Source organism: Mirounga angustirostris, unplaced genomic scaffold (genome assembly GCF_029215605.1).
Source record: "Mirounga angustirostris isolate CCGP_5_RB_7025 unplaced genomic scaffold, mMirAng1.0.hap1 SCAF_6, whole genome shotgun sequence".
Taxonomy (NCBI): Eukaryota; Metazoa; Chordata; class Mammalia; order Carnivora; family Phocidae; genus Mirounga; species Mirounga angustirostris.
Genome location: NW_026991714.1, coordinates 45,989,421 through 46,005,256, shown reverse-complemented (window position 1 = coordinate 46,005,256; position 15,836 = coordinate 45,989,421). Strand labels below are relative to the sequence as shown.

General features: G+C 36.7%; 1 protein-coding gene across 2 annotated transcripts in view; it reads right to left on the bottom strand.

The window, feature by feature from the left end:
- HMCN1 (hemicentin 1) overlaps positions 1-15,836 on the bottom strand; it is a 482,205-nt gene that overhangs the window by 336,457 nt on the left and 129,912 nt on the right. For both annotated transcript variants that reach the window (XM_064594231.1, XM_064594232.1), the window contains exons 3-4: positions 10,860-11,018; positions 9,331-9,453 (exon numbers count right to left, since the gene is read on the bottom strand). In XM_064594231.1, coding sequence (XP_064450301.1) covers positions 9,331-9,453; positions 10,860-11,018 — 282 coding nt within the window. The remainder of the gene's footprint in view (positions 1-9,330; positions 9,454-10,859; positions 11,019-15,836) is intronic.

Below are 15,836 nucleotides of genomic sequence, written 5' to 3'. Positions count from 1 at the left end.
TCATTTCTCATGTGTTTGTGGATGTAAAGACTTCACATTTTTTAAAGTTCGAGCTCTGAGTTCTCCACTTCATTTTGAACATTTAATTAGGTGAATTCAAAGAACGAATAAGTGGAAACATTTATGCATTGTTTTCAAACATTTCCTGTAGCTTTCTAGAATGTTATATTTGTCTCTGATACATTTTCAAATTTCAGAGGAAACACCCGTTTCTACTTATTTTCAAGGTCAGCACTAAGGTTATGTTTTTGAAATAACGTCTGGAGTGAAACTCAGAAGATGAAAAAACAAAATGGCAGATACTTCATTCCAGAGTATTCATTGTTCAAAACTCTGGGTTTCAGAGTCTCATCACTGAGCTTGTATATACAAAGCTCTTTGTCTGAATTCTAGTCACAAGGGGTCTTTGGCCAAAGCAGCAGGAAAGGGCTTTGCTGATTTCACACTCTAGCAAAGTTTATAATCTTTCTAATATCAGTATTAACCAGTGAAAATAAGTATAAAACTAGCAAGAGAAATATATCCAGTAATCTCTCATCTATGAGGCTCTTTGTTGCCAGGATGTTAGAATTTTTTATGGATTGGGTGTAAGACTGTTACTTCACATACTATTATCTGATCCAATCATTCCCCTTTGGAATTTATACAAAAGAAATGAAAGCATATGTCCTTGCAAAGACTTGTACATGAACATTTATAGCAGCTTTATTTGTAATAGCCAAATGCTAGAAACAATATAAATGTCCACTACCAGGTGAATGAATAAACAAACTTTGCTATATCCATACATTAGAATACTACCCAGCAATAACAAGAATGAACTGTTGAATACTAAAATATAGGTAAATCTTGGGGCGCCTGGGTGGCTCAGTCAGTTACGCATCTGCCTTTGGTTCAGGTCATGATCCTGGGGTCCTGGGATTGAACCCCGCATTGGGCTCCCCGCTGAGCGGGGAAGTCTGCTTGTCCCTCTTCCTATGCCCCTCCCCCCAATTCATGTGCTCACTCTCTCTCAAATAAATAAATAAGATCTTTAAAAATAAATTAAAAATAAAATAAAATATAGACAAACTTTAAAATAATTATTCTGAGTGCATAAGCCAGACCAAAAAGAGGTACATACCGTATGATTTCATTTATATAACATTTTTTAAAATGCAAACTAATCTATAGTGATAAAAAGATCAGTGGTTGCCTAGGGATGGGTGGTACAGTAGGGGCAGGATGGAGTGACAAGAGATACAAGAAAACCTTTGAGGGTGACAGATATGTTCTTACCTTGACTGTGGTGATGATTACAGATGTCATAACTTATCAGATGGGTATGCTTTAAACATGTTCAGTGTATTCTATGCCAATTATGCCTCAACAAAATTTAAATAAACTGTCACTTCATTTTCCTGGGCTTTACCTACTTCTACTGAAGCCATCTAGTGAATTCAACTCCTACTTCTCACTGGAAATTCCTTAGTGGAAAAAAAATAAAGGTGTTTTCTTTATCTTAGAGTCTCAATTACTGTTACAGACAGAAGAGAGGATTGTGTGTTCTGTTTTCCTCCAGAAGAACTTCTGGAACTTGACTATTTCTCAACTCTAGGATGCTTCTCAGACCCAAATCACCTCCCTTCTTTTTCTCTGCAGGGAAAAAGTGTCACCTAGTGTCACCTAAGGATACTGTCTGCTTTTGTCTCCTCTCTATAGCTGCAATTACACAATTTGACTCTAGAATGACTGGCAGGAGAACAGATTTTTTTCTCTTTGGGCCTTTGCATAGTGTGCTTATTATAGTAGTTGTAGTACTGCTTTATTGGTCACTAATATGGTTAAATGAAGCCATGTGTACTCTATGTTTCCATTTGTTTAGTTAAAACAAAAAATACATACTTAACTTATTGTTTAAAAAATTTCTATTGCCCATAGGCCTGTGAGGCTTAGAGAAATGTACTCAGCCTAGCACCTGGAACATAATAAGCATTCTGTAAGGCTACCTATATTATTAAGATTAGTATTGACGTTAGTATATTCACAAAATAAGCAGTTAAACCCTTTACCTTTTAACATTTTATTGTGATGTGAAGATAAGAAAAATGACAAATATAAGGAAATTGTAAAAGTCTGAGAATCATACAAAAGTCAACAGTAGTCCTGAGTCCATTCTCCTTCAGACATTTATTTGTAAAGTTGGGGCTCACCAAAATACCTTTGTCCTTCTGAGCACTCTGTAGGGTAAGGGTACACCCAGGACCTACAATCAAAGGAAAACTACAGGTGCCCTCTTTGGCAAAGGAGCCATTCCTCTCCTAAGAACCTTCAGGCTGGATGATTTCTATTCTCCTGGGTCTCTATTCAGCATACTATAGGTATTCCTTATTTTATTTAAACCTCGTGACAGTCCTGTGAAGTAATTAATGTGCCTGATTTCACATGAAGAAACAGTCTCAGAGAACTTATACAAAGCTACATAAAGCTAAAGACAGAGAGGTCATTCAAACCCTGGTCTCCCTATTTTTAAAGCCCCAGAATTTCCCACTATAGTATACTGCCTTTGGCCATCTTGTCACAGATGGACCCTTAATATCTATTTCTTTGTTTTAGGGAAAATTCTAAAAGAGGCTGATGGAATATTTTGACTAACGTATCAGTAAATAAAAATATTAGCAGTTAATATTTATTGATATGTTCTAAACACAACAGCCATCTGAGGTAACTATCACTCTTTCCATTTTACAGATGAGGAAACAGAGACAGAAAAACCAGGTAACTTGTCAAGGTTGCATGGCTGGGATATCAGCCATGTTCCTAGAGCCTAGAGCCTTGACTACCTACCACACAATACTGCTTGTGCTGGATAGTTTCATTTTGCCCCTCCAGATCCATTCTCTACCCTTATCCGTTAGGCTGTGTGCCCTGGTTCACTGACCTTTATGAACTACTTCAATAGGGCTCCTTGGTCTCTCAGCTTCCAGTTAGATTGAGGAATATTAAAAGGCACCTGGACATGAAAATCATAAGGAATTGAAAGGGATGAAGAAAGTGGGGATAGATATTTGTTCCTCTGGCTCCATCCCTCTGGGCTGCAATTTGCCTACCACATGCCATCACTACTCATGAGCCCTCACCCTTGGTCTCCCTGGGTGTTGGCCCAAGCTCTCTCTTCCATTGTTGCTGGACTCTTGGTGCTTCAGCATCCTCTGTTGGCTGCCCTTAGCCCTACCCACATCTTGCTAAACTGTAATTCATTAAACTCTCTTTGCCCCTGTTGAGTGAGTTATCTAACCATTTTCTGCCCAGATGACTGCTAACACCCTGCCTCTATAATAGATGGCATCATTCTTGTATTATTCCTTAGAGCAAAAATTCTGGAATGACCTCCCCTCTTCCCTTGATGTTGTAAGAAAATTGATAATAAGATCCCAGAGCATGCAGACCTTAGCAGGTGTTGGGACAGTTTTGCCCAGGAGGGAGGAGGGTTTGGACCCAAGGTTCCTAATGTCCTGGACTTTCACCTCTCTGCCACTTATTCAAAGAAAGAAAAAGGTATTTCAGTGTCTTTTCAGCCCCTGATAAAGTAGAGGGCAGTAAATTTATTTTTTTAAAAAGATTTATGTGTATATATTTTAGAGAGAAAGAAAGAGAGGAGGGGCAGGGGGAGAGTGAAAATCCCAAACAGGCTCCACATCCAGTTTAGAGCCAACAGGGGGCTCAATCTCATGACCCTGAGATCATGACCTGAGCAAAACCAAGAGTCAGAGGCCTAACCCAGGTGCCACCCAGGTGCCCCAAGGATAGTAAATTTACATCAAATGCCCAAGTCTATTGCTAAGAGATAGAAAGGGCAGGGGGAAATGGGATCTGCAGTTTCATTACTTGAAAAAATATACATTAAAAAAACAAACAGGTAATATTTTTTCAAAGTCTTATTATGTGCTAGTTGTACTACTGAAACTTCCCAATTTGCTCAATCTTCTGTGGTTTGTGCTATTATTTATCCTGTCTTATCAATGAAGAGACTAAAGCAGAGGGGAGGTAAATAACTTACCCAGGGTCATGAATCTAGTGAGTGGTGGAACTGTGTTCAGACTCAGAGAGTCTGGCATTAGACACCCCCTGTCTACTCTCACCAGCCATGGCAGCAGTTAGGATCCTGAGGAACACGGGGTGTACTCTGGTCTCCAATGAGCTCCATGGTCCTCCTTGAGTGAAGTCTCTGACTGTTTGAGTTGCTGGGGTTGCCTTCATTGAGCTACTATGACCTTATACTGTCATTATATCCCCTCTCCTACCTCTAGGCTCCGTGAAGACAGGGACAGGATCTTGTTGGCCTTTGCTGTCACCACTGATTAGTGTGGTGACTGGCATCAAATACAGCGAATATTCATTGAACAAATTAAGGAGGCTGAAATTTCTAACTTTCCTGACAAAACTACAACCCCTTAAGGGGTTAATATCCAAAATATATAAAGAACTTATATGACTTAACACTAAAACAACAAATAACCTAATTAAAGAATGGGCAGAGGACCAGAACAGAAAATTTTCCAAAGAAGATATACAGATGGCCAAGGGGTACATAAAAAAAGTGTCAACATCACTAATCATCAGGGAAAAGCAAATCAAAACCACAGTAAGTTATCACTTCATACCAGTCAGAATGGCTAGTACCCAAAAGACAAGAAATAACAAGTGTTGGGAAAGATGTGAAGAAAAAAGAACCCTCCTACACTGTTGGTGGGAATGCAAACTGGTGCAGCCACTATGGAAACCAGTATGGAGGTTCCTCAAAAAATTAAAAACAGAAATACCATATGATCCAGTAATCCCACTACTGGACCCAAAGAAAATAAAAACACTAACTCAAAAAATATATGTACCCCTATGTTTATTGCAACATTATTTACAATAGCCGAGATATAGAAACAACCCAGGTGTCTATCATATATATATATTATATATTTTTTATATGTATAAAATATACATATATATTTTCCCAGCCATAAAAAAAGAATGAGATCTTGTCATTTGCAACAACATGAATGGATCTTGAGGGTATAATACTAAGTGAAGTAAGTCAGAGAAAAACAAATACCACATGATTTCACTTATATAGAGAATCTAAAAAAACAAAACAAATGAATAAACAAACAAAACCAGACTCTTAAACACAGAGAACAAACTGATAGTTGCCAGATGGGAGGTGGGTGGAGGGAATGGGTAAAATAGATAAAGGGAATTAAGAGGTTCAAACTTCCAGGTATAAAATAAATAAGTCACAGAGAAGAAAAGCACAGCATAGAGAATATAGTCAATAATACTGCAATAATATTGCATGGTTATAGATGATAACTACACTCATCGTGGTGAGCACTGAATAATGCACAGAATTGTCAAATCACTATGTTGTAACCTGAAACTAATATAACATTGTATGCTAATTTTACTTAAATTTAAAAAAAAAAAATCCATCCTCTGATGAAAACAGAAGTGGAAATCACAGGCAGGGACTTATGGTGGCTAAGAGGACTATCTCAGGAGAAAGACTGAATATGTCACCTAAATTTAAACACTTAGCAGCAATTTAACCTCTAGCAAGATGCTCTGCCTCCCTATGCTTCAGTTCCCTAATCTGTGAAATGGGGCTTATGATCATGCTGTCTTCCTTACAGGCTATGATAAGGATTAAATGAAATAAAATTAAAGTCTTTTTTTTTTAAAGATTTTATTTATTTATTTGAGAGAGAGAAAAAGAGTGAGCACAAGCAAGGGAGTGGCAGGCAGAAGGAGAGGGAGAAGCAGACTCCCCGCTGAGCAGGGAGCTGAACACAGGGCTCGATCCCAGAACCCTGGGACCATGACCTGAGCCAAAGGCAGTCGCTTAACCGACTGAGATACTCAGGTGCCCCAAAATTAAAGTCTTGTCGAATGGCCATATCAAGCACTCGATCATTCTCAGTTGATACTAGTATTATTTTCTTAATGACAGGGTGATTGCTGAGAGAAGGAAAGAATTGTGGGAGCCTTCCATGTTTAATACAGAACGAGGGTAGAACAGAATGTGCCTCTGCCAAACAGAGCAACACAGAGACCGCTCCCAAGGAAAGCACTAAGTGTTCATAAGGAACACTGGCATTAAAACATCCTACACCACAGACTTGCAAGTTACATGATAAGACAGTCATTAAGATTTATTGAGAGGGCGCCTGGGTGGCTCAGTTGGCTAAGCAACTGCCTTTGGCTCAGGACATGATCCCAGGGTCCTGGGATCGAGTCCTGCGCATCGGGCTCCCCTGCTCTGTGGTGGTCTGCATCTCCCTCTCCCTCTGCCTGCCACTCCCCATGCTTGTGCACTCTCTCTCTCTTTGAGTCAAATAAATAAATAAAATTTTTAAAAAAAGATTTTTGAGAGACTTCTAAATATCATTTAGCTCCTTTAAAAAAAGTTATTTGACAATTATTCCTTTATTTAATAAAACTTCCTTCTGATATAATACAGTCCACTATGTAGCATTACTTACAAGTGGGGAATAACACCAATCCATAGGGCTAGGATATCCAGGTAGAAAGTTTTTTGGGGGGGGAACAGAGGAGATGGAAGGGGAATGTTTGAAGACATGAGTTGGGAGAGGTAGGGAGAAAGAATGTGGAAACTCAGAACAAGTAAATTATCCAATTAACAATGCATCTTTTGTGTTAGCTTCTTTGATGCAAAAATACAACATCTGTGGGTAACTTTGATATTTCAAAGTTGGATTTTTCTTATACCTAAGGAAGCATTAACTAGACCCATTAACAACACTCAGTTTACAAAGAAATGGAGGAGTAAGGCTTTTAGTTCCTTTTCCAACTTCAAAGGTGAATTGTTTAAGTACATCCTTGAGATGTGTCATTAACTTGTGTTTCCAAAATGTAATACCATACAATGATTTATAGACCACTGATGCCCAGCCAAATAATTTCTTCACTTTGGTTTCTTTTATGTTAAATAAAGATGAAAGATACTCAATTATTATTTTTTTAAAAAGCGGGAAGAAAGAGGAAACCTCAAGTTATCTCAAGAGAGAACTGATACAAAATATACCCCACTAGGAAACTGATGAACTAGGTTAAGAGGATAAGATGCAATTACCTTTAGAAATAGATGAAAAATCACTCTTGAGTAAAATGAAAGGACTCAGCTCATGTGTGGCTTCCCTGCAGTTCTCATCTCTGTTAAGAGTGTAGCTCTCACTATAGCATCTATTTTTCCTAGAGTTTATAATGTTTATATAATAGGAGAATTTTGAGCAATGAGAAAAGAGAAATCGCTAAACTATATGCTAAAAATTTTGCAAATCCAATTTTAACACTGTCATTCTGGTTTCTGTTAATAAAATCTTCCACCATCATAGCTTTCTTTAAGAGAAACATTGGCTTATACTGTTTCCAGTAACCCCTTAAAATATTCTTTCTCACACAGGAAACAAGAAAATCATCTCTCCATCCTTTTCCCATTTGAGTACATTTATTTCCTAGAAACAGCTAGCCATCTGGTTTCTAACAAACATAGTGGCACAATTTCTCCACTTTGAAAGCAAAATAACAACATAATGACGATTATAAAAATACTAGTTAACATTTATTGGGCATTTACCCTGTACCAGACCTCACTTGAAACATTTTACATGCATTATCTCATTTAATCTTCTAAAGACTTTCCAAAATGGATAATTCTATTATCCCCATTTTACAAATTAGGAAACTGGAGCTAACAAAAACCATGTCACAAAGGAATTCTTATCAGATAGGATGCATTTATCTTTAGGTAACTAAATGCTCAACTCTAATTGGTGTAGGGAAAAACATCATTTCCTTAATTCTGGAGGCTTAGCAGTAGGATGGGACTTAATCCAACTTAATCCAAATTCCCCTTATATTTATTTACTCCTCAGAACTGTATGAAGATGGCTGCATCAGGTCTGGGATTCACATCAATACAGGATAATACCTAGAAGAGCATTCTTCCAAGTTGCCCCTAGTTAAATTCCTCTTGAGTCTCAGTGGCCCAAAGATGACCTTTCTTGAACCAAATGGTGAAGGGGTTGGAATTGCCATAATTGACAGCTAAATTAAAGCTCATTCCTGCTGGCATTGAACTCCAATTTCTAAAAATGGACAATTTCAGGAATGCTTCTCTCTAGTCCTAGTCTACTTAAGCTAAATTCTACTTAAGCTAAATTCTACTTAAGCTAAATAAAAGTACCAAAAAGGAGAAAGAATTGTGGCAGACATGTCTCAAACACTGTTTTAGAAAATATCAATATTTTCTTAGTATATAAGTTATTGATTTTATTACCATAAAAGTTTTCAGTTAACTATATAGTTACTTACTTACAGTTTTTACTTTTATTTTTTTTAAGATTATTTATTTATTTGAGAGAGAAAGAGAGAGAGAGAGATTGATTAAGAGAACTAGTGGGAGGAAGGGCAAAGAGAGAAGCAGACTCCCCATGAGCAGGGAGCCCGATGTGGGACTTGATCCCATCATGACCTGAGCCAAAGGCAGATGCTTAACTGACTGAGCCCCCAGGCACCCACAGCTTTTTACTTTTAATCTTAGATATCAAATGTCATTAGAATTTTGCTCAATAACCTTTTCATATTCTACTTCAGTGAACTATCACACCTTGTGTTACCAGTTATCCAAAAGTTGTGCATCAGAAATACAATGAATCGTGGATCACTACATCAAAAACTAATGATGTGGGTGCCTGGGTGGCTCAGTTGGTTGAGCAACTGCCTTCGGCTCAGGTCATGAGCCCGGAGTCCTGGGATTGAGTTCCTCATCAGGCTCCCGGCTCGACGGGGAGCCTGCTTCTCCCTCTGAACCTCTCCCCTCTCATGCTGTTTCTCTCTCTCTCTCTCTCAAATAAATAAATAAATAAATAAATAAAATCTTTAAAGAAAAAAAACTAATGATGTACTGTATGGTGACTAACATAATAAAATTAAATTAAAAAAAAAAGAAATACAAATTGACCTTCCTAAACAACAAGAACTACAAAAATTTCCAATTCCCACTGAATGAATTTTAAGTACATTTATGCTTAAATCTAAATAACATGTCAGTATAGAATAATATAATCCAGAAACTAATAAACTAATACTATATAAATCTATGCTTCCCCACATTGCTTTAATGCCTTTATTGACCTGTGGACTAGGGAAAAAGAAAACAAAAAAACAAAACCTCTTTGCAAACTGTTCTTGAAATCAAATCTGTCACAATTAGGTTGGCCTAACTAATACCTTAGTAAGGTAGTTAGTAATAAAGTAGACCCACATTATCAAACTGACCTCATTAACTTGTTTTTTGTCCAGGTGGAACACTTGGCCAGAACTTGTAGAAGCAATTTCTTCATAGACTTTATATCCAATATGCCCCCTGTCATCACAATCTCCAGTGAGCACAAATACCACCTACGATTTTTTTAAAAAAAGAAGACAATTTAAAGGGTTTTCAGAAATCAATATGTATTTATTGAGTACCTATTACATGTTAATATGCTACTAGTAAAGTGGAATATATACATCATACATATATAATATACATAAACATATACATTTATAAATGTATATAATACCCTACATACATCATACACATACACATACTGTGTGTGTGTGTATATATATATATATATATATACAGTCATATATATATGATGTATGTAGGGTATTATATACATTTATAAATGTATATGTTTATGTATATTATATATACATATATATATTTCTCCCTATATCCATGCACTTTGCAAAAGATTTTGAAAAGAACATGTCTAACTAGCCTACTGGTCTCAAAAAAGGGTGAGAAGCCTGTAAGGCAGAGCCAAGTCACCCTAGAGATCAGCCTAGATAAGTCAAACTCAAACTCTACCCAGACACACAAGTGAGCAAGTCTCACCTAGATCATCAGAGCCCTGTAAATATGTGAGAAATAAATGCTTATAGTTTTAAGCCATTGAGAGGTAGAACTGTTTAGTATATAGCAATAGCTAACTGATACAATAAATAACTCTGACTCAAAACAAGATTCCACATAGGAGGTGACATTTGAGACACAGGTCTATGTTTTTGTCAGTTAAAAAGATAAGATGGTAAGAAGAACCTTCATTAATCCCCATTTTCTCTCTGTATTAAAAAATAAGGTATTAATATGTACAAATGTTACATATAGATTTAGTATGTTTAAATTAAATGTCACATACATATTGGAATACATATATATAGATCAATAGTTGTAATTATTGACATTTGCTACACAAAGTATAGTTAAAGAAGAGAGGCAACCTCTCACATGCCATATAGGTATACCTTGTTTTATAGCACTTTGCTTTATTGTGCTTCACAGATACTGTGTTCTTTATAAATTAGAGGTTTGTGGCAACCCTGAATTGAACAAATCTATCAGCACCATTTTTCCAACAGTATTTGCTCATTTCATGTCTCTGTGTCACATTCTGGTAATTTTTGCAATATTTCAAACTTTTTCATTATCTGTATATTTGCTATGGTGATTTGTGATCAGTGAGAATGACTTGCTGAAAGCTCAGATGATGGTTAGCATTGTTTAGCAATAAAGTATTTTTTAAGTAAGGTGTATATATTGGTTTTGTAAGACATGATAATACTTCACCCTTAAGAGAGTACAGTATAGTATAAACATAACTTGTATGTACACTGGGAAGCCAAAAAATTCATTTGATTTTAGTGTGATATCTGCTTTATTGTGGTGGTCAGAACTGCACCCACAATATCTCCAAGGTATGCCTAAATTCCTTCCAGCTGTATTCAGATAGAAAATCTGGGGGCTGATTCCTACTCACTTGTGACTGTTTCTGTTGGATAAGCTGGAGCACCTCATGAGTGAGCTGATAATCCTTGGACCGTGCATCAGTGAAAACATAGATGAAAGAGCCAGGAAGAGAAATTTCCAAAGCAATTTTTATAGCTCCAATACTCATTTCTGGACAATCACCACCACCCTGTTGAGGAGCAGAGAAAAAAGAATGCAATTATTTCATCAACAGAAAAGAAAGGAATATTTTAGTTATGACAAGTTGCTTTAGAAGCTCTAGAACTAAACAAGTTCTCTTCACATTTATTTTCTATCAGTTTGCCACTGAATTCATCACTTTGCTTATCAGGAGATGGAAGATAGAAAAACGTGTATTCAGACCTGTACCTCTGAAACAAATAATACATTATATGTTAAAAAAAAAAAAAAAAAAGAAGATGGTAGGAAGGGAAAAATGAAGGGGGGGAATCGGAGGGGGAGATGAACCATGAGAGACTATGGACTCTGAGAAACAAACTGAGGGTTCTAGAGGGGAGGGGGGTGGGGGGATGGGTTACCTTGGTGATGGATATTAAAGAGGGCACGTTCTGCATGGAGCACTGGGTGTTATATGCAAACAATGTATCATGGAACACTACATCAAAAACTAATGATGTAATGTATGGTGATTAACATAATAAAATAAAATTTAAAAAAAAGAAAAATGTGTATTTATAGATAAATTATAAATTCACCCCAAATACACAAAATAATAGAAATTGTTACATACTTTTCACCTAATTAAATGTTGATTCACTATCCCATTCCCTCACACAACTATTTCATACATCCCTCTTTTCTCATCCCTTATTTGATGACCTTCTTTTTACTGTACTGAGAGTAGCAATCAGAAGAGAACTTCCATGAACTCCCACCACGATATCTATTAACCTAGCCACATGCCCTGCCTTTACAGTGAAGGGATCATTTGGGCATAGCTAAGGCTAACTACTCACATGTACCTAATCAAAAACACAGCTCCTGTAGCTATTCCCTCTCTCTACTCCATTGCCAACATTCCTCTTTTACTGGATCATTCCCACCTGCAAACAAACATACTGGTATATATCTCAAACCTCAAGTTTTTGCTCAAATGTTACCTATCAGAGAAGCCTCCCATGACCACCTTATATAAAATACACACTCTCTGTCACTCTTTTCATTCTGCTTCATTTTTCCTACTAAGACATGATCTCTGTGTTTTATTTCCTACTTGAATAGGCTCAATATATTTTCCTAAACAATAATAGTCTGCATCCTAAGAATTCTTCTCATATTTATTTCTTTCAAAATTATATGGATTTATAGATAAAAGTATAAGTATGCTGTATTTACAGTTTTATATATTTTAAATTTAGGATTATATCATCCTTCTGTTCCATGTCATCAATGTTCTTCAAAATCACAGGTTCTAATGATTGCATAATATTCTGCCTATATCCCATAATTTAGTTAACCATTTCTCTACTATTGATTATGCTCTTTCAAATTTTCTTCTACTATTAAATATATAAATACAAATATATATATATATATATTTATATAAAATGTCTGATTACTTCTTTAGCATAGATGTCAATAACTACAGGGCCAAGGAAATGGACTTTCAACCAGTATGTTTTGAGCAATCAATAACCACTAAACACCCTGCTAGGATTTAGACATACAAAGATGAATAATAAGCTAAAGTATCTTGTCCTTAAGGAATTCATGGTCTAGAAAAGACAATCAAATAAAAAGCAAGAGAGCTTGGGGTTATAGGGGGGCCTTATGGTTCTATAGTCCACCAGAATTCAGTAAGAGCTCTTTTTCAAAAAGAAAATAATTACTTGATGAAAGGGATAAGGTTTTTTCTTTAAACTCTGGAGATTCTACTTGATTCTCCTACTGGGGCTTTTCCCAGGCTTCAAACAGTCTCAGATTGTGATACAATATCCTGAACACCATAGATATAATCAGAGTCAAAAGAGCCAGGCATTTGAACTGCAGTTTGGACAAACTGGAGAATCTTTTCTTGCTTTGGATCTCACTCAAAACTTACAGGCTGGGAGTACCATTTATTAAATGAGTTGGAACAGAGCCCCAGTTGTTATAAAATGCTTCTAAAATTGAGACACCCATGAAATATTATGTCACTTTCTTAATGGTAGGGGACTGAATGAACACTGTAGTAATCTGATCTTCACTTCTGAGAAGATGTCAGCTGAAGACTCCCAGAAAGTTTACTCACTTAAAGTCCTTTCTATCTTTGCAGAACTTATCACCTATCCAGCATTACTTATGTGTATGTTCGTGACATTTAGTTTAGCAGATAATACTGTTCTCAAAAACTTGTATACTTCTATCTTCAGACTGTACTTATCTTCCAAATTCTAATTTTACATCTTTTAAAGATTTATTTGGGGGGGCAATGTGCAGGGCCCCATTTGGGGCTTGAGCCCACAACCCATGAGATCATGACCTGAGCCAAAACCAAGAGCCAGATGTTCAACCGACTGAGCCACCCAGGCACCCCCAATTTTACATTTTCAATTGCTTGTTAAACATCCACTGCTATGGCACCTGGGTGGCTCAGTCAGTTAAGTGTCTGCCTTCAGCTCAGGTCATGATCCCAGGGTTCTGGGATCGAGCCCCATGTTGGGCTCCCTACTCAATGGGGAGTCTGCTTCTCCCTCTGACTCTGCCCCTTCCCCCCTACACATGTGCTCTCTCGCTCTCTCTCTCTCTCTCAAATAAATAAATAAAATCTTAAAAAAAAAAATCTCCTAGATATTCTATGGGTCTCCACAATTCCACGGGTCTAAAATAGAACTCATTTTCCCCAACCATGTCTTCCCTATTTTTGTTAATCGAACTACCTGCCTCCATATTCAGGTTAAAACCTAAGTCATCTTGACTCCTCCCTCTTCCTTCACCTAATCAGTGGTCAAACTACTTTCATCATGAATCAGTCCCCTTCCTTCCTCCTTACTTCCTACAATTCACTCTTCTTATCATTGATTTTGTTACAAGTATAGTCTCCAATCTAACCTCCCGCTCTGCCTACCACCAAACTTTATTTTTCCTGCAATAAAGAGCTGTCTGTATCATGTTCCTACTTAAAATCTTTCACTACTTGTGTTGGATCAAATTCTCTTTCTAGTTTCTTATCTCCTACTGCTCCCTCTTCATAAAATGCTTCCTTTAGGCTAAGACTACTTCCTGTTCTTTAAATATGCCCCTTTCTTTACACTGTAATGCCTTTAGTACTTTCATTCATCTTTCCACTGCTCCATTTCCACAATCAAAACTCCTCATCAATATGTGCATGGCTAGGGGTGCCCAGGTGGCTCAGTCGGTTAAGCCTCTGCCTTCAGCTCAGGTCATGATCCTGGTATCGAGCCCCGCACTGGGCTCCCGGCTCTGCAGGGAGTCTTCTTCTCCCTCTCCCCCTCCCACTGCTCATGCTCTTTCTCTCTCTCAAATTAATAAATAAAATCTTAAAAATATATATATGCATGGCTAAATTCTCCCATTTTCTATAAGCTCATTGATGGCAGTTACTGTGTTTTGCCGAGTCCTTAAGTCCTGAGTTCATAACATTTGCTGGCATATAGTAATCACTGAGTAAATATTTGACAAATTGAACTATTTTCCTTCTAAGGTTGAGATGATATGCCTTCCCCTCTTTAAAATTTTCTCTTTTCTTCCAGTCAAAAAAACTTCTTCACTCTTCAGATTTACTTTAACATGCTTTACATTTCAATGATATAGTATGTTTTCCTCTGCATAATATTTAGGGGGATTGTCATGTGCTAAAAATTAAGCTAAAATGCTTAAATAAGCATTTTTGTGCTAGGAAGGTGGGAAATAGCTACTGGGCACATTAATAACTTTAATATATTACATAGGAATAATTCTTACTGGAAGCCAACTTTGCACATCTGTAATGAATATTCTGGACTGCTCAAAAAACTACATTCCTATTGTATTTTCAGAAGCTTAAACAAAAACATTCCTCAACTGTGCCTGACATCATGCACCTGAATGTGAATCACAATATAAAATTTACCCATTCCACAAGTCTTCTTTCTATGGAACAAAAATCAGAACAGCTAAGAAATCTCCAGGGATATACACTAGGAATGACAAGAATGATAAACCTTGTCCAGTTAGTAAAGGACAGTCTTTGAGCCACTTGACTTGTGTTCAAATTAACTCTAAGAGGACCTAGGGATGCCTTAGTTCATATCAAAACATTACCCAGGAATAGAGTCTAGAGACCATTAGAATCCTTGGAAGTTACTCCAAATGAATTCATCCCAATGAGAGACTATGGACTCTGAAAAACAAACTGAGGGGGGATGGGTTAGCCTGGTAATGGGTATTAAAGAGGGCACGTACTGCATGGAGCACTGTGTGTTATACGCAAATAATGAATCATGGAACACTACATCAAAAACTAATGATGTAATGTATGGGGATTAACATAACATAATAAAAAAATTTTTTTTTAATTAAGAAAAAAATTAAGAATACCCAAAGGAAAGAGTGCGATGAGCTGACATAGCTGTAACTCCAGAGAATTTCACAAATATAATTGCAAATGAAAGGCATTCCTTTTATTTCTTGAACTCTTTTATATAGTACTCTCAAAACAAAGTCTTTGAACTTTTATGGAGATATTAACATAAAGTCTCAAAGCAGCCAGAAAATTGGGGAATGTCAAGTCAAAAGGAAACATTTTGATCCATGTATGTAAGAAACCCATACTGGATGTACTTATACATCCCTTAAGAGTGATTTGTGTAGCTTAGTTTTTTTCCTGCTGTGGAAATCAGTGTATTCTTTACAATAAAAATGATTATACTGCCCTGAATTTCACATTTGAAGAAACAGATTACATTATAATCATATTGACTACATAGCAATTCGATGTTGTTCTCAGGAATAACTCTTCTCTTTCCACAATAGTACAATATCTTTA